This window comes from Hakea prostrata, chromosome 5, assembly GCF_041222555.1.
Source record: "Hakea prostrata isolate BN-2017 chromosome 5, UWA_Hpros_2, whole genome shotgun sequence".
Taxonomy (NCBI): domain Eukaryota; kingdom Viridiplantae; phylum Streptophyta; class Magnoliopsida; order Proteales; family Proteaceae; genus Hakea; species Hakea prostrata.
In genome coordinates, this window is record NC_142604.1 from 47717886 (window position 1) to 47740589 (window position 22704).

The following is a 22704-nucleotide window of genomic DNA, read 5'->3' on the forward strand; positions in this document are numbered from 1 at the left end:
CAACAACAATGCCTTCTAAACCAGGGAATTAGCAAGAATATTTGACTCTCAGTGGAAAATATTGATTTTAAAATTGTATTCTATTTGTTTTCTTCTTAGTAAAAGTATATGGACTGTGGACATAATCTATTATGTGCCTACTGATCAGGTATCTGACATTTGATATCAAAGTGACACAGTAGAAGTGTAGTAGACCCATTAACCCTCATCTCATACTAAAAGTTAGATACTGTAACCTATCATGTACTAAGTTGCCCTAATCTTGCGTTCATACACTAAATTAGGACCCATTAAGCACGTAACATAATTTTCAAATGAACCACATAAATCTTACCCAGATAATGTTTCCACAGCTTTGTTAACATATGCTTCTCCTCATCTCCCTTGTTGGGGTGTAAACGGATCGGATTCGTCGGATAGTGGTATATCCATATCCGCATCCTATTATATTCAGATGCATTCGGATAATATTCTATCGGTTTTCAGACGAATTCTGTCGAATTCAGATGATAATCGGATAGTTATTTTCAGTTATTTTCTTAAGTAGATTCTTCTAAATGGGCATGAATATAAATTAAATACAAGTTTTCGACTACCTGTTTACATCTTTACCTTTTTATTTGTGAGGGCAAGGTTTGAAATTTAAGAATTTAACAACTTTCGTAGCTATTTTAATAAAAAAAACCTAAAAAAATAGTCATATATCATAGGTAAAATTTATAAAAAATAATAATAATAAATTTAAATAAGTAACTTAATCGGATAATTTTAATCGGTAAGAAATGAGTATATCATATCCGCATCCTATTAATAATCGGATGTATTCGAATACCCCTAAACAGATGCGGATGCGAATTCAGAAACGAATTTCAATTATCCATTTACACCCCTACTCCCTTGTCTATCTACTACAACTCAGGTGTCCCTTATCTTTTCTGTACAATCTGTAGGGCCAAAGGCTACTAGGGTGAGTCCTCTATTTCACATCCTCATGCCTTTTTCCCACCGACACACCCTTCCTCTTTGTCTGCAGTTCTGACTTCTGAGTCACAATTCCAAACTTTTTGAATCGCCAGATGCCAAAATAAAGCCTGCATTTCATGTGATTTCATTAAAGACATTTCCAGTTCCTGTATCTCAAACATGATCGCAGTCAGAAATTGAGTTCCCAGCCCATCTCAGACTCTCTCATTAATCCTTAAAACTCTCAGTCAGGGACAACCACTTTAGCCAAGAAACAAGCTCTGGTTGGAATTTCATTTTCAAACCCTTCCATCATAGAAACTTCAGATACAATTAAACCATCAACTTCACTTTGCAAATATGTATAATGTAAAAGAACTTGCAGAAACTGCAGAGAAAAACGAAAATTTGGAAACTGTAAATTTACAGTAGAAAGGAAAACTCAAATTCTATCGATTCATGATGATGATATCAGTGTGATGTACGATTTGGGCAGAATTCTGAAGCGGCGTTACCGTCCATTCGTTCCACCACGAAATGGGCTAGCAGGTCTTTGTTCTCCACCATGTTTTCCTTACAGAGGAACTCGTCGCTGCAAACCCTCTCTACTTCTCTGTGAAAATCATGAACGAACACATCTGTCTTGGAAACGGCACCTTTCTTGCTTCTTGCCAGAACACCGGCGGTGAAGATCGCCGACATCCGCCCTGGCGCCGCCGGATAATATCCTCTTGGACCATCCACCAAGATTACATCCCAAGCCACATCGTATAAATGATTGGGTAGATCGTTAATCCCAAGCTTGCAATCGGAGAAGAGAAGATTCTGAACGGGTCTGCACTCGTTTCGAAGCTGTTCTTTTGCAGATTGGACGAGTTCCTTCAATTGACCTACCTGGGTTGTGTATGAAACATCGTATGCTTCCATGTCAGGGTGTTTTTCTTCGTAATAAGCGATGTAGTACTCGTTTTCATCGAGAAAAACTGTGCGGCCGTTGTGATTCAGAGCTTTCCAGAGCTGGAATTCATGGGTTAGACCGAAAACCAAGAAATTGCAGGGATTGGAAGGGCAGTTATGGAGGGCTTGGGCGATGGATTTGAGTTCTGAAGCTGTCATTTTTCCGGTTGCGTTGGAGTTTGAAGCGTAATGAAGGAGAGCATCTCCGATGGTTGTGGGTAGCCTGGTTTGAACATTAGTCCCAGGAGCAGGGGAAGAAGCAGAGGGGATGATGGAATCCCTTGTGTTCAGTAGTGTTAGAAGGAAAGCGAATGTGAAGAAGGCAACAAAGGCTAGAATCCATACTCGATGAGAGCTTGCTTGCTTCTGCAGAGAAGGATGGAGGATGAGCAGCTTCGTGTTGTTGTTGGTGTTCTTCATCTCTGACTAGTAGCAATTCAAATTTCAAACCAGCTGGGTAACTTTGAACTGGGTTTTCCTTTCCTGGAAAAATTCAAATTTGAAGCTACTTTTCAGAACAAATGAACTGAAAGAAAAAACAAAGAAGCTTAGAAGAAAACGCAAATAGAAATGGCTTCTGACCCAAAGATGGGACACAGAAATGGCTTCTCTCCCCTCTCTCTCTCTCTGTCTCTCTATCTCTCAAGCTCTGTTCGCTGCTGTTGTTAAAATTTGAATCACAGAGAGACAAAGAGAGAGAGAAAAGGATAAAAGAGGGGAGATCTGAAAACCCAGGTGGTTAGATTGGAGAAATGAGGAATTAGGCATGCATGGACAATTGGGCATAAGAGAGCTTCTGGGTTCTCTTTTCAAGGGTGAAACAGAAGAGAGGTGTTAGTTGAGGAAGATAGATCATCTCTCTCAACCTCATTATTCAATTATATTATAGTGAGAGAGAGAGAGAGAGAGACAAAGAGGTTTGGACCGATATGGGCCCGGTTCAATTTGGGGTTTGGTTTGAGTTGGTCGGTTGGAGAAAGAATAGATTCTGTGACAGAGTGGAAGCTTGGGATTGGGGAGAGAGAGCGATTTGGTAACAGAAAACCAGCGAAACGTCGCTGTTACTTTGGCTCCCAGAAATCGGTTCGTTTGGGAGATTCCATTTTTCCAGAATTTGCATTATTGATCATCGCTTTTGTTAATTTATTTGTACTGAAAAGGTAATATGGAATATGAAATCAAAAAGTAAATTTACGAAACCGCGATAACTGGGAAAATGTGGTAACGCATTACCGGAACACAGGCTTAAATTTTGGATAACGAAAAGAGGGGGACGTGGCTTTCTCAAATTTCCAGGCTTGATTTTTTCTGCGTCAATTACAAGAACAAGTCCGCATTCAACGGTGATAGGGTTGGTCATTTCAGGTTGGCTTGCTTGCGTGGCTGCCACGTGGCCCCACGGCTGATTTTGAAATGTCCAATGTTCAGGCTTTGCTAGGTATGTGAAATTGCTTAATTGTGCAGCACTTTCAGCGAACAGTCGAGATCTCGATCTTGACCAAGATTTCGATATCGACCGTCTATTTTCAAAAAGTGTTTTTACACTATTGAGAAAACAACGTTCAAAATCTCTATCTCGAGCATCCCAACGCAGTGTTACTCATTAATTGTGCAGCACTGAAGTCAAGCTTGTAAGTCTGGGAGTTTAGATGCTCTCCATCCGAGTGAGCCGTCTCACCATTCCCCCACGTTCATATTTGACCTGCCCATAGTATGCAGGCAACGGGTAGGTCATGTGTCAAGCCTTATGTGAATGGGGAAGAATGGGGAACCATTTACTTGGTGGTGAGTTCTCCATCTTGGGTCAAGTATCTTGGGTGATTTTTTTTTTTTTGAGAAATTTTCAGAGTAGTCCCTTGAATTACTTCTTAAAATTAATGTCATTTCTTAAATTCTGTAATAACCAGTGAGACCCTCTATTACCAATACCATTTGTCTTAATTACCTTTTACTCATCTAGTTCCAATATTACTCCCACATCTAAGAGAAGATGGAGAAAAAGAAGAAGAAAAAATTATTTGCAAAATAGTATCACCTAGAAAATACAAGAATAGAAGAAGATGTACAAGAAGACAAAGACAATTTAAATGAGTCGTTTTAAAAAGTTTAACTTGAATTCATTAGCATTAACTCTGATTTCCTAACAGTAAAGATTATTGTTGATATTTTTTTCTTCCTATAATGGTTTGATTGATAAATTGAATAGCTTAGTGGATGACATTAATTTTAAGAGATTATTCAAAAGGTAGTGCTAAAAAAAAATTTCTTATAGAAGCCAATTGAAGTTTAAGAACCGTTTGGTAACGGATTTGTTCTGAAATACATATTTTCTCCTTAAAACATTTTCTGTTTATGCATAAAAACAATTTTGAACCAAAAATGGTTTTTTTTTTTATAAGAATACTATGAAACTCCTTTTGAGGTTGTCAATAGAGATAGTTGTGTGTTTACTCCTTTTGAGGCTGTCAATAGAGGCAGGCAGCTGCTGTCACAAATAAAAATCCGTTTAGGTCTCTAATATAAATGTTTTGTAGACAAAAAAATCTAAAATAAATTATTTTATTTAAAGAATTTAAAAGTAAATTATTCTATTTAAAAAAATGAAAAATCAACTTTGGTGTTTCGTAAATATTGTTCATAGCACAAAAAAAATAGGCAGAATAGGTCAATAATTTAAGTGGTCCCAAGAAAAATAAATATTATACAGAACAAATGTAAATCATTATTATATCTCATTTCATAACGAAAAACAATGTTATTCTCGTATATGATTTTTGCATCCACGTGACAATTAACAAGAAAATGCGTGAGAGCATTAATATGAGTGAAATTTTCAATTTTAAAGGTATGTTTGAATAATAATTTTGTTCTTTTGCATTTAAATACACCCAAATTCTTTTGATTTCTCATGCATAATTTAAAAATGAAAATTTTGTACATGTTTAATGACACTTTTTTATTTTCATACATGATTTTCACATTACATAGCGATTGACAAGAAAGTGCGTGAGGGCATTAATATGAGTGAAATTTTCAATTTAAAAATATGTTTGAAAAATAATTTTGTTCTTTTGCATTTAAATGCAACAACCACACAATTTCTTTCAATTTCTCATGCAGCATTTATAAATAGAATTTTGTACATGTTTAATGACACTTTTGTTATCTTTACTTTTAATTTCTCTTTGCGGGTGGATACACTATGATATAAGGCATGAGAGCATTAATATGAGTGAAATTTTAAATTTAAAGGCATGTTCGAATAATAATTTTGTTCTTTTGCATTTACATGCAACAACCACAATTTCTTTCAATTTCTCTCATGCATAATTTTTTTTTCTTTTTTGCTAATCTAACTTTCATTAAGAGACAGGGTAGTATAGTGAACTAAACATAATCTCAGTATCTAATCAAAGGAACATAGCTAATAATTTGGGTCCTGAACTAAGTAGGCCTTCTGTGCTAGATGATCTGCAACAAAATTGAATCTTCTAGAAACATAAAAGGACTTAAAGCCCCAAAATTTACTACTTATAAATTTGATATCTTCAATTACAGGTAGTATAAAAGTAAAGGGGAAAGCTGTCTCAAATGAGAATTTTGTACATGTTATTATCTTCACTTTTTATTTCTCTTTTTAAGTGTAGGGTGGATACGCTACGATATATGGCGTGCTAATGTTGTTGTGCTCTCTTTGTCCCTTTGAAATAATCTTCCTTCCCTTTTACACCTCGATGAATGTCTATCTTTTAATTATATTTTACTTTTCTTTCTTTTCGTGTCATTTAAGTGTATGAAAACTCTTTTTTTTTTTTTTTAACATAAACAGGATTGACCCACCAAAAGTATTAGAGAAATCTGCTTGCAAGAAAATATTATCAAAATAAATAAATAAAATAGCGTTTAAAAAAGTAAACGTGGAGGCGTAGATCTTTGTCTTCTTAACAAAGCAAGCACGTAGTGATAACAATCATAAATATGATAAAAAGAAAAAAAACAATAACAATCATAAGTTGAATTTTGTACGAGTTGGTCAAATAAGTTGGGATTTATTTGTACAAACTTGACCAAATCCCCACCTCTGGTTTAGATAAACGGAAATATCTGATTTTAATTTTTTTTATATAAAAACAATTAAAATTATTTTATTTTTTGGTTTGCCAAAACCGATTTTTATAAACCGGTGGTTCGACCCGCGTCGCACACCTGGCTGTGGTGGGTGAGTCTCCCAACGGAGATTTTTTGCATCCACAAGGATTCGATACCGGAACTTTGCTTAAGCGAACCAAGCTGCTTACCACTTGGACCAACCTCCGTTGGTACAATTAAAATTATTTACTCAATCAACAAGTCTTTGATATTCACAGGTATATAAATATTTTTGTAAAGATTGATTTCTATATCTTGTTTTATACATTCACGCCCTCCAAAGTGAATCCGGATCATCACCCCGTCAATGCTCCCCGACGGTTTTACCACCACAAAATCGGTGGGCCCCACAGGTAAAAATAATATATATATAAAACCCATCACCCAACCCCTGAGCCCCCCTGTAATTTGTGGTGGTAAAGCCGTCGGGGAGCACAAAATGCTCTCCCGACGGGTTGCAGATCCCGACTGCTCGAAAGGTGTACATAACAACCCCATTTGCGGGTGAAATTGAATTCGAATGCAACATGTACAGGATTTAAAGGAGTGTTGGGTTATGTTGTTTGAGGGCTTGGAGGTAACCCATTGTGTATGGATTTTATTCTTATGAATCTGAATAGCACCATTAAATGAAAAGCTCTAGTATTAAGAGAAAGCTTATTGTATTATTCAACGGGAGGCTTTGATCATTTGATTATAACCAAGGTTCGATATATCTTTTCATGTCACCATGTCGGTGGCTAGCGACACCACCGACACGGCGATGTTTTGCCGATTCTTCGGCAATTTTTGGGGGTGAAACTATTGCCTGAAATGGGAAATCTTGTTGCTTCATGCCTTCACTTGAAACAAGAGAGAGAAAGATTGGCGATGGAAGGAACTACACAAAATCGCCGGAAAGTTGCTACTAGCCCACTGCTTCACGCCTTCACCTAAAACCAGAGAGAGAGACTGACGGTGCTGCTAGCCCATTGCTTCACGCCTTCGCTGGAAAGTTGCTACTAGCCCTCTGCTTCACCTGAAGCTAAAGAGAGAGGCCTGAAAATACTCAGAGAAATATCGCCTACAAAGTGCGAGAGAGAGAGGGAGAGAGAGATAGAAGAAAAAAGTTGCAGGCTGGAGAAGAACAGCAACGGTGAAGTTTTTCCGTCGTCAGAGTTGGAGAAGGTGAAGAGCCAGCAGCGACAGTTCGATTTTGGCCGATATTTCGCTGGTTCGACGATTTTCCAATGAATTTGGATCATTTTCCGACGACTTTTGGACGATTTTTCAGCGAATTTCAGTCGATGTTGAATCGAAGCTCGGTTTCATGTCGCCCTTCAGCAACATGCCGACTTATCGCCGAAATGTCACAATATTTCAACAACATAATGTACCGTGATTATAACTACTTTTCTCTCATAAAGGTTGTGTGTGATTAGAGTTGAAGATACTCCTATGGATATAAAGAGGTTTGGTTTGGGATATCAAGCAAATAGATTTTTGTCTTCCAATTTTCCTTTTTCTCCAAGGGAGAGTAACTGCTATGTCGGCTCCTGGTTAGGATGACAACCTCGTCACCAAGAGGGAGAGATTGGCCTACTTCCACACATTGGTCTCCAAGCTTGTTAACTTATCTTCTTCTTCCTTCTTCTTAATTTTTTTATTTTTTTTAAATTTTTTATTTATTTAAGGGGGGTGTTTGAATTTTTTTTTTAAAGAATGTATAGATTATTGAAAAAAAAAGAAAGTACAATTATTTCTAGTTCACTTATATTGCTCCTTTCATCTTATAAATAATTACTTTTTTTTGAATGATTAAGGAAAAAGTATTATAATCGATGAATATTTAAATAACATACCTAAAATGATTTGTATATATGATTGAAGTATCAATGCCTTGGTTTGTTTTTTTATTTATTTATTTTACTTTTAGTCCATCGTTGAACATCTTGTGAAAGTTAGGTTTTTGGGGTCCATAAAGCATGATCTTAAAGTTTGATAAGATCAAAACTATAATGAGATCACGAAATATCAATCGATTTTCTTTTGTTTTCCTCCTTCCCTCGAGAGGAGCAATGCCAACAATACATTGACTAGGGTTGGAATTATGAAATATGATATATCACACTCACTACTAGAAGCTTGAAACTAGTATTCATTTAATGAATGAAAATTTTAATATTTTTCTTCTAAAATTAAATAAACATTTAGTAACAACTGCTACCTTCAACCACATCTACCAAACTTAATATTCTATTATATCTTAATAAAACCAGATATACTTAAAAGATAGAGTAGTTAAATTTTACTCTTTATTTTATAAATTTTGTGTTTTGGATGCCTTGAGTTCTTCATTTCATTAAAATGAGTATCACGTAAACGAGTATCCAAAATGATTTGTCTAATTGGAGTATCGATCAATGCATTAGTGAATGAGTATTCAAATGATTTGTATGATTAGAGTATCAATGGCTAAGTTTTTATATTTTTTATTATTTTTTTATCTTTTGGTTTATTTTTTAGTAAGTTGTGAAAGTTAAGTTCTAGGGGACCATTCATCATAAATCATCGCCGTAAAGCTTATGAGTTTCAAAAACATAATGAAGTCATGAAGGATTCATTATTATTTGCCATTCTTTTTTTCTCGAGATTCTCATTGAAGTTAAAGTGTAACACCAACTTCTTACTTCTCTCTTTGTAAATATTGATTTAGGTGAAATTTTTTTCTTTTATCCGAACTAACTTAACATATATCCCAACTACATCCTCAAAATAGTTTTAGTGGAGTTTTACCGATGACCCAAAAAAATTTCGAACTTAGATGGGACACTTAAAATATAATATATCACACTCATCACTACAAGTTTGAAATTAGTTTCCACTTAACTAGATCTCAATCTTTTTCTTCCAAAATTTGAATAAAAATTTCAATGCCAACCACTACCTTCAACTGCATTTGGTACTAAACTTAATTTTATTATTATATATTTCTCATTTGCTCTTTACCTATATATGTTAGACAAGAGACCAAATCATTATCTAACCAATGACCTATGTTGGCTTTACTTTCCATCATTCAAAGCAGATAAATTGTAGCTCTCAATGTCTCATTATTCTAGTGGAAAGGTACACATAAATCTTTATTTAATTGGAGACATAAGATAATGGATTATGTCCTTTATTTTATATAAATTTTTTCTTAATGTCACACATTACCCAATAATTATAAAAGGAATTCAAAGATTTTTTTTTGCTTTTAGGTATGGAAAGAAATTCAAAGATTAGTACTTGCTTTAGTACAACTAATCTAGCTAATTAAAGCAAAATTAAGATTCCATAAAGTTAAACCCCATTACATGCTACAGTTATGTCATGAATCTCAAAAATGTTTTGTGAATATAATTAAGGAGGGTTTCCTACAATGGCACCAAAAGATTTAGAGCAACTTATACTGGCAACTCAAAATGGAGGCCTTAAAGCACTAACACCCTACTTTATATTTAAAAAGCATAGAGACCTTAAAATTGGATTTTCATTGGATATATTTGTCCAATTTATCACTGAAAATAGTTAAATTACTATTTATTTAAAAAAATATTCCTATAATAAAGGTTTTCAGTAATAAATTGGACAAATATATTTAATGAAAATTTAATTTTGGAGTCTTTGTGCTTTTTAAATATAAAGTGGAGTGTCAATGCTTTAAGACCTCCATTTTGGGGCGCCAATGCAATTTGTTCAAAGATTTAATACGTACTAGGGGATGGGAAGATATCAGCTTTTAAGCATCCATTATGGTTGACATGGTTAGAATAAGAAAGAAAACGTCAATGTGGGTCAAAAAAATATCTTAAATATTAGAATGCTTCAGAGCCAAAAAATATCAAAGTTGTATTTAGCTGTCTTTGATATGATTTCTTAAACTTGAACATCACCTACGTATGGACTTATTAAAAATTTCAACAAATGGAAGGATCTATTTTATCCTATATTCCTATGCTATCATTAGTCAGGTAAAATATTGTAGGGTTGTTCATAAAACTTTGCTTTCTCGAATAATTTATGGTTAGGGGAAAATAAAAAAATAAAGAAACTAAATTTTTTTTTTGTGTTTGATCAAATACATTGTGAAATCTATAACTATTATACGAACAAATATTTTGAAGATAAGTGAGATTTTTGCCAAACTAACAGTTTTTGAGGTGATTCATAACATTTTCACCTCTCCGTTAAAATTATCAGTAAAAAAAAAATGACTTGCAGAAAATATTTTTAAAAAAAATCCAAATTCTACTAAACACAGCCTTATCTCAACATGCATATTTTCATAATTGTTTAAATTCATTTCTTAAAATTATATGAGTCTGGAGAATTCAAATATCTAGAGATTTCAAATTTATAGATTTCAAATTCATAGAGTCATAATTTATAAAATTAAATGTTTGGTTGTGGAATGAAATTTGTGGATTCATCCTAAAAAATATTTGATCGACGTGATTTTTTTGAATGTGCAAATTTATAGCTTTTTTGAAATCTCTGAATTTCATCCCTTACCCATAAATTTACAGATTTATGTTTTTAGTGTAAAAAGGTGAATCTGTAGATTTCATGAATCTAAAGATTTTTACAACCAAATGGGTATAATTCTCAGATTCATGAATCTAGAAATTTGAAATCTCTAGATTTATGTAACCAAACAGGCCCTAAAGCAATACACAATAGAATTTTTGTTTTCTACCTTACGAGTATCTCCCGTGCAGCCCTTAGATCACGATAGGCAGAGTTTTCTAAATCTAAGGACTATAATCTTCCTACCTTTATAATCACAATGTTTGGATGTTTAGAACCTTATGTCTTCAATTTGAAAACCACATCGGAGAAATCTATGCCATGGAAGAAAAAGGAAATTTCCAACAATGCCTTTCCCAATCTATATATATGTTCAATATTCACTTTTATGCATATTATTATTATTATTAGGTTGTCCCCCCCCCCCCCCCCCCCTCTCTTGTTTTAATTTTTCAGTAGAACTCTCCTGCTACATGGTCAGTAGTCACTTTCTTGCAAACATTGTATTCTAATTTTTCACAAAAAAAGGGATATTGGTAGGCTAATTTGTGTGTTAGTGTGGTGTTTTGCAATTCCTTTCTCCTTAACTATTGGTTATCCTTTTATTTCATTTCATTGTTTATAATTTCTAATACAAAAGTGAGGTCATTCTCATCTTTTTGGATCAAAATTCAACTTAAAGTAATCTTTAAATTAACTGCATCTGCTTTGGGTATCAAGAATACTCCTCTCACATAAAGATTCAAATATACAAAACCATTGAATCTGAAAAAAGTTAGTTCCTGGGAAGAAAAATTCATTTTCCTTCACTGTTTTCCATCTTAAGAAGTTACCTAAAACCATATGAGATACACCAAAACAAATTCTACTAAACCAATAATGAAACGTCACCAACCATTTGACGAAATGCCGATGAGACATTTAGGTTTGGTAGAACTCATAATTTGATCAGGTTGTGTCAACTAATCTCTCCACTCCTGCTCACCTCTTATCTACAGCCAACTCAGGACAAGAGATTTTTTTTCCAAACCCAAAATGAACTTAGTCTTTCTCAATGGTTGAATCTCCATTTTTTACTTTGAAGGTCATCATGAAAGAACCAAATTAAGACTTCTTTTAATGAAGCTCCTTTTGACTGGACTGCCTGTGTCTGCTAAAGACCACTTAGCCACTTTGTAGTGCTTTCTATCTTGTAGATTTTTTTAGTTCTTTATAGCCAAAACCGTACATGATCACTTTGAGAAAAGAAAAGACATCATCTGGTAGTGAAAACCAACACAGATGGACTACTTCTTTGTTGAAAACGTGTTGCAATAGATGAGTTTATTAATGTTCTGATAAGGATTAATGCTTTTCCTTGACTCATAAGATTTGCCCTCCACCACAAAAAAAAACTACTAGTCATCAAATTGTTCTATAAATTGGGAAGAATTGAAGAAACTCAGAAGCAAGATGTTGGGAACTCTGGCATCTTGAGTTTGTTGAAGAGCTTCTTGTTTTCTGGCTGTGGGTATGAGGTGGTAGTGAGGCAGTCTCTTGTGACACCCCGGCCGCCTTACTGGTGGTGTCCTTGACTCTTGAGAGGCTCCCTCACCACCACTTCATTCACTGAGCTATTGCATTGGGAGGGGGCGATTTCTGCTCTGCAACCATATATTACACCCAGGTGATCTCTCTTTCACCCTCATGGCTCGGTATGCTCTTGATATTTCTTTTTAATTTTCTTTTTGGAACTTAAGTTCTTCTGGGCTGGCCTGTGTGCTCCTTTACTAGACCTATAAATGGATCGGATCCGAATCCGAATCCGGTAGAAATTTAGAGAAGGCATCTGAATTCGAATCCGATAAACTATCCGGTTATTGATTGGTGATTGTAATTTTTTTAATTTTTTATTTCTGATTACCAGTTTCTGAATTCGATTTTAGCCCTTTTTTTTAGAGAAAAGTATTTAATACTTTACTTTATCCGATTTCCGATTATCCGATTACCGGTATCTGAATCCAATTATCATCCATTTTCAAAGAAAAAAAATGTTGAATACTTTACTCTTTCCGAATAAATTTTTTTTTTTTTAGATATTATCCGATCCAACAAGCAGTTATCTAAATTCGAATCCAGTTGCTTATTAGACGGATACGGATATTTTCCGGTAAGAAAAATTCCAGATACGAATACTTTTTCTTTTTTTTTGCCAACCCTGGTTTCCAAGGCTTTGCCCTGACTAATCCGGTGTTCGACCTGGGTCGCACACCTGGCTGTGGTGGGTGAGTCTCCCAACAGGAATTTTTTGCATCCACGAGGTTTCGATAACGGAACCTTGCTTAAGTAGAGCAAGCTGTTACTACATCCTCAGGGTAGCTGTTACATAGAATTTAAATAAGCCCCTGGATCCAAGGGGATTCGAACTCATCTCTGATAGTTTTTTTTTCTTTTTTTTTTTCTTCTCTTAATCCTACTCAAGGACCTATGCTAGGCTGGTGCATCTGACATGGTAGCATGCACCTGCAGTGTCTAGCATTGGATGAACATCACATAGACTCTATTAAATCTCAAACTATTCTTTTGTGTGATTGAGATTTACGGAATCTATGTGGCGTCCATACAATGTTGGGCCCCACAGGGACCGCCACGTGAGCCGCACCAGCCTAGCATGATTTTTTCTTGCACATTGCACAATGCAGGATACCTTTGCTTGGGTTGGTTTCAAGGCCCAAATCCAAGCACTAGTAACAGTAGTCCAGGTGGGCCTGAGGCCCAACATTCAGCAAAGCCCCTAGTTTTGCTTTTCTTTCCTGGTAAGCCCAATAACTAGAACATGGCTGACTACTGATAAGCTTATTAGGGCCCAGTTTATAGGACCAATCTACTGTTCAAGTTTCGGGTGCAAGTTTGGACCAGTAAATCTGAGCCCACCTTCAGCCCCACAGGGCCTGGGCTGGGCTAGAGCTGAGATTTGAAGCCAGCTTTATCCTTTGTGTAAAAATTTAATTACCTAAATGCATATAAAATATTTAATTACATATATACAAAAAATAAAATAATATATTAATTATACAAGAGGGAATAATAAGACTCAAAAGTTGGGCCAAAAGAAAATTAATAATAAGGTTGTATTAGGGTATACCGACCCTTCACAGCCCAATATATGACCAACTTGGATGGGATGGTTTAAATTATTAAATAGCAACCTACAACACCTTTACATAATGGATATGGTTTTGGTATAGTAGGCAGTAGGACCAAGGAGATTCCTTACACTTTCCCCAACTTTGTTTTTATAGCAAATTGCACTGACACCTCAAAATGGAGTCCTTAAAACACTGACACCCCACTTTATGTTTAAAAAGCACAGAGAACCCAAAATTGAATTTTCATTGGATATATTTGTCCAATTTATCACTGAAAACCTTTCAAACACTGTTTATTATAGATATACTTTTTAAAATAATTAGTGATTTAACTGTTTTCAGTGATAAATTGGACAAATATATCCAATGAAAATCTAATTTTGGGGTCTTTGTGCTTTTTAAACATACAATGGGGTGTCAGTGCTTTAAGGCCTCAATTTTGGGGTGCCAGTGCAATTTGCTCTTGTTTTTATCACCAATGCAAGGCTGGTCGATGGTAAGTCCCATATGTTTGTGAATTTTAAAAGTAACGAACAGCGCCGCAGTATCGTGTAGCTAACGGGTCGATCTCAAGGAGATATGCCACTTATAATTCAACTTCTTAATAGTAATGCGAGAGTGGAATGATTCAATTTTTGTTAACTAATTAACTAAATTAAATGATCCTAATCTATACGTCTAATGCAATCGAATTGAAACGAACAATAAATTAAACACAATCAATGCATAAATAAAAGACAGGAAAATGCAGATGCAACACCACCCGTCACCGAGAGAGAGCGAGATTGTAGGCTTGCTCCGGTTATGTGGTCCGAGATTATGAATGAATAGGCGAGAAAGTAAATAACTGAAAGTAAATAACAAAGCAATAAACAAAGCAATAAAAGGAAAAGGAAATAACTAAAATGCGAGATGCAACACCACCGGTCACCGAAGCGGCACGCCATTGTAGGCTTGCTCCGGTTATGTGGTCCGAGATTATGAATGAATAGGCAGAACAATAAATAATGCTGAAAGTAAATCCTAAATTAAGAATATAGAGGGGTAGATAGAAGCGAGAATGGAGGGAGGAGAGAAGATTAATAAATAAGGTTACTTACTTGCGAATTGAACAAACGATTCGAATCTCAACCAACCCTAACAACCAGATCTAGATCTAGAATGATCTAAATCTGCAATTGCTAGACCCAGAGAAAAACGAATCTAAAAAAATTGAATCTTGAACTTGAAGCTTGAACTTGAATTGCATTACATAAAAAGATTAAACCTAAACATTGAATCTAGAAATTTAAATCTCACTAATGCAATCAAAGAAAACTAGAGAAAACATAAATAAACTGAAGAGAGAAGAAAGAATGCTTCTACTAAGCTCTAAGACACGTTCTCCTTTGATGGAATATGATCTCCTTTTATAGAGTTTACATGAGATATGAAGCACGGCTGAATTTGAATAAAACTCAGGGTTTCTATCTGACTCAGCCAATTAGGGTTTTGACGTAGTAATCGCGCCAACTTAGAGAGATCAGATGCATAATTTCACCGTTGGATTTGAGGTTTAAGTAGTCATGAAGCTCTCCTCCAAAAATCAGCACGATCGGACATCGGATGACCGTTCGATGAAGGGTTTGATCGAAACTGGACAGAGCCATTCAAAAACGGGATTTTTCCTCTTTTTCTTTCTGAATATAATTCTTTTTCCTCTTTTTCTTTCTTTAATTAAATCCAAGATAGGAAATAAGATATTGAGGTATGCAAGGACTCTTTTCCATTTGGACTCTCTCAATAATATCTCTGTAGATTTGATTTAAAATCTCAGTCGTAGATCAGATTTGCCTTCCTTATCTCTTCAATATTTCGGAGTTGGCCCATAATCACACATCTCTAGCCCATCATGCTCCAGATCAGGTCCATTTTCGCATTTGAGAATTTGAATGAACTTCTTGATATGTAAAATAGCATGATTCAAGCCCAAAACTCCAAATATTTGCTTAAATCTTGAAAAATCCTAAAATCTGCAAAAACAACATAAAACCTAAGGTAACTCCACTCTAAGTGTATAAAATGCATGCTTTATGCCCTAAGATTTCACACATAAATGTGCTCATCAAGACCCATACCTCTTTATGAAGAGGTTGTGGGTTTGACTCTTGTGGACAGTATATGTAATATCTTGATCTACTATATGTAAAAGCATTTGTCCCCCATCCCCCTCCCCCCAAAAAAAACTTCGTTTTTATTGTTTAATTTCATTTAAAGGAAAAATATTAGGATAACTACTAATGCTTCCTTGTACTACAATTGAACTTTGCTTTTCATGAAAATTAATATGCCCCCTTACTTTTAATTGTACTAGTTAAATGACAAGTGCAAATGCACATGAGACCATACATGAGGAAAAGACAGAAGAGGAAATCGAGAAAAGAAATAGAAGAAAGAAAAAGAAAAAATTTTGCAAGTTCTATAATAAGTAAGAAAAAGCTATGGTGTTTGCAAAATGTTGTTTACATGTATAATGAATCCTTATATAAAAAAAATGCCAAGCAAAACATTTTCAACTGAGGAGATAAAAACAAACAGTAGTTTGACTATTTTGAAATATCATACATAATAAAATATAATAATTCACATTTTCAAAGGAAATCAGAGGCAAAAACTTTGGGATAGAAGTAAGAGTAAATAGAAAATAAGATAATTCAAGAAGATATAATGTTTGTTATTAAAGAACACATATCTCAATTTTGAACATAAGTAGAACACTAAATTTTTTTTATTATTAATATCAAATTTCAAGAAAGGTGTATCTAATAGTAACAATTTCTCTCTCACTTTTTAGGAAGGATATCATTTATGATGATCTATGTTATTTTGCTTAGGAAACTCAGCATTTAAGTCAAACCAAACACCCACCCACTCCAAGAAAGCTTTAAGACTTCAACAAGTCTTTTTTTTTTTCGTATGAATGTTTCACAAATGTCCATTTTAAGCTCAATTAAACGAATGAGCTTTAAAATCTACAAATTAGTCCATAAGACTTCTTATATTGAAATGGTCACACTTCTAAAAGAAGAATACGTCAATCACACTTACGTGAATGCATTTGAATGACAAATAATGAAACAGATAGAGTTACATGGCAATGAGCATAACTCAAACACCTAAAACTCCTTGTTTCTTTCTCGTTCCCTTCTGATCTTCCAACCCTAAAAAGATTTCATTCTTTTTTCTAAGCCAACTTAACACTCGAATGCTTCTCTTCTCAACAATCATGTGTAGCTTTATATCATAAAGAAACCGAAACCTTAGTTCAGAGTTTGTATTCATCTCACTTCTCATTCACTAAGGACCGTTGGACAGGCGGAGATTCAACGAGAAACAAAACAAAATGGGGAAATTATAAAATTAGATGTTGGTGTGGAATGAAATATCGACATCCTAAAAACAGGTCAACGTGACTTTTGGAAGGCAATGAAGCTTTGAAACCGGCACCCACCCATAAAGATTCACATTTTAGGAAAAGGGAACTCAGATTTCATGAACTAAAGATTTACAACCAAACGGGATACAATCAGAACGGAGATTTGAAACCGGATCATGTACCACGGCCCTAACATAATCTGAATATTGTGATGGAAAAAGAACCCTCAAATGACAAATCCGTCTCTCCCTTTCAACATATATCTTGTTTGTTTTTTTTTTTCTTTTATTTCCTTTTACATTGTTTATTTTACAAATCCAAGCCAGACCCGAAATATTTGGATCAGTGAGTTGTTGTTTATAGTTTAATTTCAATGATTAGAGCATATTTTTGGGTAGCTATTCTAGTGATTGAAACCAATACCTTTGTAGTGAGGGTTGTGGGTATCTAAGATCTCCCGCTTAAAAAACCCCACCAAAATAAAAAATAAAAATTGCAACCATAGTTGAAAGGAATCAAATATTTAATTTCAACATTGATCATGGCTAAGCCCATGGAAACTCAAACCATCTCAGCAGCCAAAGCTAAAGTAAAAGAACTTAGAATACTTCCAAAATAGATTCTCAATTTTTATAATTATCACAAAATGGTAGCAACCATTGAAATGAGATCAATCAAAACTGAACAGTCTGTTTGAAAGGGCCATGCAACCTTCTCCTACTATTGCAATCACCAAGAGACGATGGTCTCGCTCACCAACTTAGACTGGAAAGCTGTTGAGCAAGTGTCAAAGCTCTGGAAAGGAGCAAATAAATGAATGATAAGCAAGCAAAGATAGTCATATATATACGAATGGTGCACTCTCCTTGTAATATGTTTGCTTGTAACCTCTCCCTAATGTAATAAAGGAAGTTTTTTCATGGTAAGATCTCCTCTAACTTTCTAGTTTTTCTTAATCTTTTCGGGAACTCGAAAGAAAACCCAAACAGGGTAAATATGTAAATCAACGGCCTGTTTTTTTTTGATTTCTCTTAATTTCATAGATGAAGGATTTGGGTAGACATATATATACACACATTTACTATTATTGTCTCGAAAAGACTGTCATCACATATAACATTTAAGACAAGCTTCTTTACAACAGATAGGAAAGTTAAGTTCTCCTTCTCCCGAACCCAAATGCAAGGCTGGTGCCGCCTCAAGGATTTCACTATCCCGAGAGGTGGGGAGTTATTTTCAAGCCTAAACACAATCTACCTCGACTCTGTAAAGCCTCCCAAGTACAAGAGAGAGCCTAACCACACTGAACATTGACTCAACCACATATTATAGGTCAAAATCTCCATAGGAAGTTGTCCTCTTAGAAGTTGCAAACCTGACCTTCAACCATATACGCAAGTATTTCGGATACCAACAAAGAAGGTTTATTCAGATACAGAGGAAGAACGGCAACAAAAAGACCTACCGAATGAGTTGAATATGCAATCAGCTAATCATGCAAACCATCAAGCAAACAAGGACATAAACCAGTTCTTCCCAAGTTCATGTAATCATCTTCACCAACAAAATTAGACTCAAATGCTTCTAACCTCAACCAATGGCAATCTAGTTGTCCATGAGACACTTTCAGTATCTAGAGAAATCAGAATTTGAAAATGGGGCTGCAAAGAATAAGATATAACAGTGCAAATTACCCCACCTATAAAATTGAAATCATAATGTAGGCTTTTCGGCAGTATTTGGCGTGATTTTTATTTTTAAATTTTTTCCCAAATAAATAGAAATGGTAGCATTTGGTACGGTTTGTACAATCTATTTCTATTTAAGAAGTGTTGAAAAACAAATCAAGTCTTATGGTGGTTCTTAAACACATGTGACTGTAATAGTTATGAGTGAGATTAAAACGATAATTTCAATTCCTTTTATAAAACTCTCATTATCTTTTTTCTTAATTCTTCCATAAAACCCTTTGTCTCTATTGACAAAAAAAATATATTTTAAATAAATATATACAAAAACATATTTTTTAATAAAAACAAAACTATTTTTACCCATTGATTACCAAAAGTTTTTCATATTTTGATCCAAAATAATTATTTCTAATTATTTGTAAAAAAATAGGTAAAATAAAAAATAAAAATCATGCCAAATAAAGCCTTAATATTGTAGAATAAATGCAAAAGCAAAAAACATGATCTACCAAAAATTACTTAATATTATCAATATTCAACATTTAATATTCTCATTTATACCATAAGGAGAGAAAATGCAGTAGAATCCCCAATTTCCTTGAGGCTTTGTCTATAACATAATAGTTTCAATTAAATATTATTAATATATATTTAACAAGACATATAAGGAAGAGCTTACGGTAGACATGATATTAATTTCAATATAAATTAAGACACAATAAGTAATTCGTAGAAATAGGTAAATACTATAAAACTCTACCCTTTTCAAATGAGTTGGTTAGAATTGGTGGTGAAAAGAATTTGAGATACCGTTTTAGAGTGTAGGAACAGACAATGAGATATCAAAAGGAGCAAAAAAATGAGGGTTTTTTTCTTCTTCTTTTTCTTGCTCAACAACTATCAATCTTATATCAACATATCCCAGATAATAATCCTGGAAGAAAAGTCATTGTTTACACACATAAAATGAGGTGAGACAAACCATCAAAACCTAGAAAGAGCAAATAGATTTGTTCCACGAGCAATAGTATCTGCAGTAGAGTTTAAAGATCTGCTAATAAACCTGAATTCAACAAAAGAGAAATATTTAGCGAGCTGCTGAATTTTTCTAATAATACTCATACTCACCCAATCAACGGGTTGATTACTACCATTTAAAATAAGGTGAAAACAAAGATTAACACTATTTATGTTGTGATACTATTCTTGGGAAATAGAGTCAAAAGGAATATATAGAACTTAGTCTGATCATATCATATTCTTACTCTGAACAGTGAACACAACTTGAAAATGGAGAAGCAATCACCATTTCCAACCTCCTTAAAGATTTCAACATCATAGATATGAATCAAAGCCTCAGCAACACAAATTGAGATGAAAAATATGACAATAGTTGAAATCAATAGAAGAGCTAAACACATCACATATAGGGAAAAACCATGACCATTATACACTTTAGATCCCCGTATTTAATGGATGAAAATATAAAGCACTAAGACAATAGCGTAGTTTCTGCATTTTCTATTGGAAAATATCAATCAAATGATCTTCATTTTCATCATGACATATAGATTAAGATATTTCTAATTTTCAGTGATGATTTTACTTGAAAAAAATAATACAGAAAGAGGCTAAGCATTTGATAATACCATAGAGGAGCTGAAACTTGTGGACTCTACAAAGAATGGGTGCTTTTGAAGACTTATTTGAGCTTTTTTTTGTTCTACACAGCTCTAGAAGAATTGTACTCTAGAAATAGAAATAACAAAGTAATTTTCAAATACAAATCTAGAGTTGAAATCTAAATGTACCTTGCCACTTTTTTTTCTATTAAATTAGTAAACCTAAAATGCATCAGTATAGGACTTCAAAACACAGTCCGTTTAAGCCAATATACATTTCCACTGTATTAAATTTGTTTTTTTTGGTACAAAGGGGTTTTATTAAGCCGAGGGATGAGAATATTAATATGCCTTAGCGGGAGTCAAACTCACAACCTCTTCACTAAGAGGTGTTGGTTTCAACCATTAGAATAGATCTGCGTTGACACTGTATCAAATTAATAAGAGAACCATCATGGGAAAGAAAATGATAACCCACATGGTGCCTCTCAATATTTATACAGAGATGAAAGATGTGATTTTTTTTTCTGTGTTCCTATTTACAACTGAATCTGTTCTATTCCGAAAGTTCTTTGAATAGATAGAATTAGTTGAAAAAAAATTCATGTCTCTCACATACTACACAAGCCTGTTAACTTTGAAAGAGAAAAGTTTCTACATGCATTATACTTTCTTCCCTTAAAATGCTTTTACTTGGATCTTTTAAGGACAAAACATTTGTTTACTTCTTTAAACATCCAACATTGATAATTCAGATTCGTAGAACCATTTCATTGTAGATCATGGAGTTAAAGACTTCATCAATAATGTTTTTTGCTTGAAAATAAGCAGAGGTAAAGGCAGCAATATAAAATAAGTTTTGAATATTCTGGTAATGAACTAGAAAAGAAAAAATTCCTTACTTTCCCTGCCCAAGTTAGATCACAAGGTGACCATTAAAAGAGCTAACACTTGCACACATAGAGCACATCTAATCCCAAACTAGAGTCCTGTTAGCCATATTTTCAATTGACTAATATTGAAGACTATGAGTAGGCAGTCCATTTTATTAGGAAGGTTTAACTTAAGGACTTGAGATAGTTGAAAGGGAAAAAAATAGAATATAAATTCTAACCATTCCTCAAATATGAAATAAGAAAGCAAATACAATCGCAGAAGGAATTCCAACAAGGTAATGAGCTCCTAAATTGATAAAGTACCAATCCTCGCCAACCACGTCCCCTCGCAATACCTAAGTGTCAATGAGAAAATAATCAAAGATTAATTACAACAACAATAATAAGCCATGTGCCAACTTAATGGGGTCGACAACATGAATTCTTGCTACTAATTAAGGTCGAATCCATGAAAAGGGTTTTGCAAAATTTTTTACGGTGTTGATGAAAAGGCCCGAGGACTGGCAGTAAACACTAGCGAAGTTAATGAATGTACAAGTCAATAAATGTTTGCGAATTTGTTAATGTTGACAATGTAATAGAAATCAATAGACTTGAAAGCACACATCGGATTCCTTTCAAGAATTGGACATCATGGCTACATTATTTTAGCCACATAGTTTGCTATTTCCTTTACATTACTATAAGCATAACCCCAACATATCTTGCCATTGTATTTGTAGTGAATTAGTACATTGAATACCACTCCATCAAACTTTAAACCAGACTTCCATCTTCAAGTCATGCTTCATATTTCACTGAATGGGTGATGGTGGTAGAGCAACACCTACTTGGTACCTCATTTGGGTTAGATTTATGATTAATCAATACAATAAGATTAGTAAATTTGTGATTAATAGTAGAGGAAGAGTATAAGACATGTAGAGAGACTTTATAGTGATAATATAAATTAATAAAAATAAAGATGATTCAGCTCATTTTTCAAATATTCAGCATTGGTCATTCTGCAATTTAAGAGCATTGTCATATATGGCCGTGAGTGTTACATTAAATTGCATGTGAAGTTAAGCCTTATAGATCCATTGTTGCTTTTAAGCTTCGCTCTCTAAATTGAAAGTAGACAATAGACATTGATGACAATACATTCCATCTTCCAGGAAAAAAAAAAAAAAAAGCCTAAGGCAAATAAACCTTTAAAAAAAAAAAAAGACGAGTTTAAGATAAGATCTCTACACTCTTAAAATCCCATGCCTTCGCATAAACTACAAGCAGACAAAAAACTAGATTTTTTCTAAAGAAATTCGATCGAATGAGGAAATCACAGATAAGTTG

At 34.1% G+C, this 22704-nt stretch overlaps 1 protein-coding gene across 1 annotated transcript; it reads right to left on the reverse strand.

Annotated features, from left to right (window-relative positions):
• Positions 1–898: 898 nt before the first annotated feature.
• LOC149016234 (protein IRX15-LIKE-like) lies at positions 899–2763 on the reverse strand. The gene is made up of 2 exons (XM_089157360.1): positions 2503–2763; positions 899–2403 (listed from the first exon to the last, which is right to left on the reverse strand). The coding sequence occupies exon 2, from the start codon at positions 2338–2340 to the stop codon at positions 1435–1437; it is 906 nt and encodes a 301-aa protein (XP_089013486.1). The 5' UTR covers positions 2341–2403; positions 2503–2763; the 3' UTR covers positions 899–1434.
• Between the last annotated feature and the right edge of the window lie 19941 nt (positions 2764–22704).

Bases quoted from the DNA above. Each gene is read 5' to 3' on its own strand.
- LOC149016234 (XM_089157360.1), bottom strand. From the start codon at position 2,340: ATGAAGAACACCAACAACAACACGAAGCTGCTCATCCTCCATCCTTCT.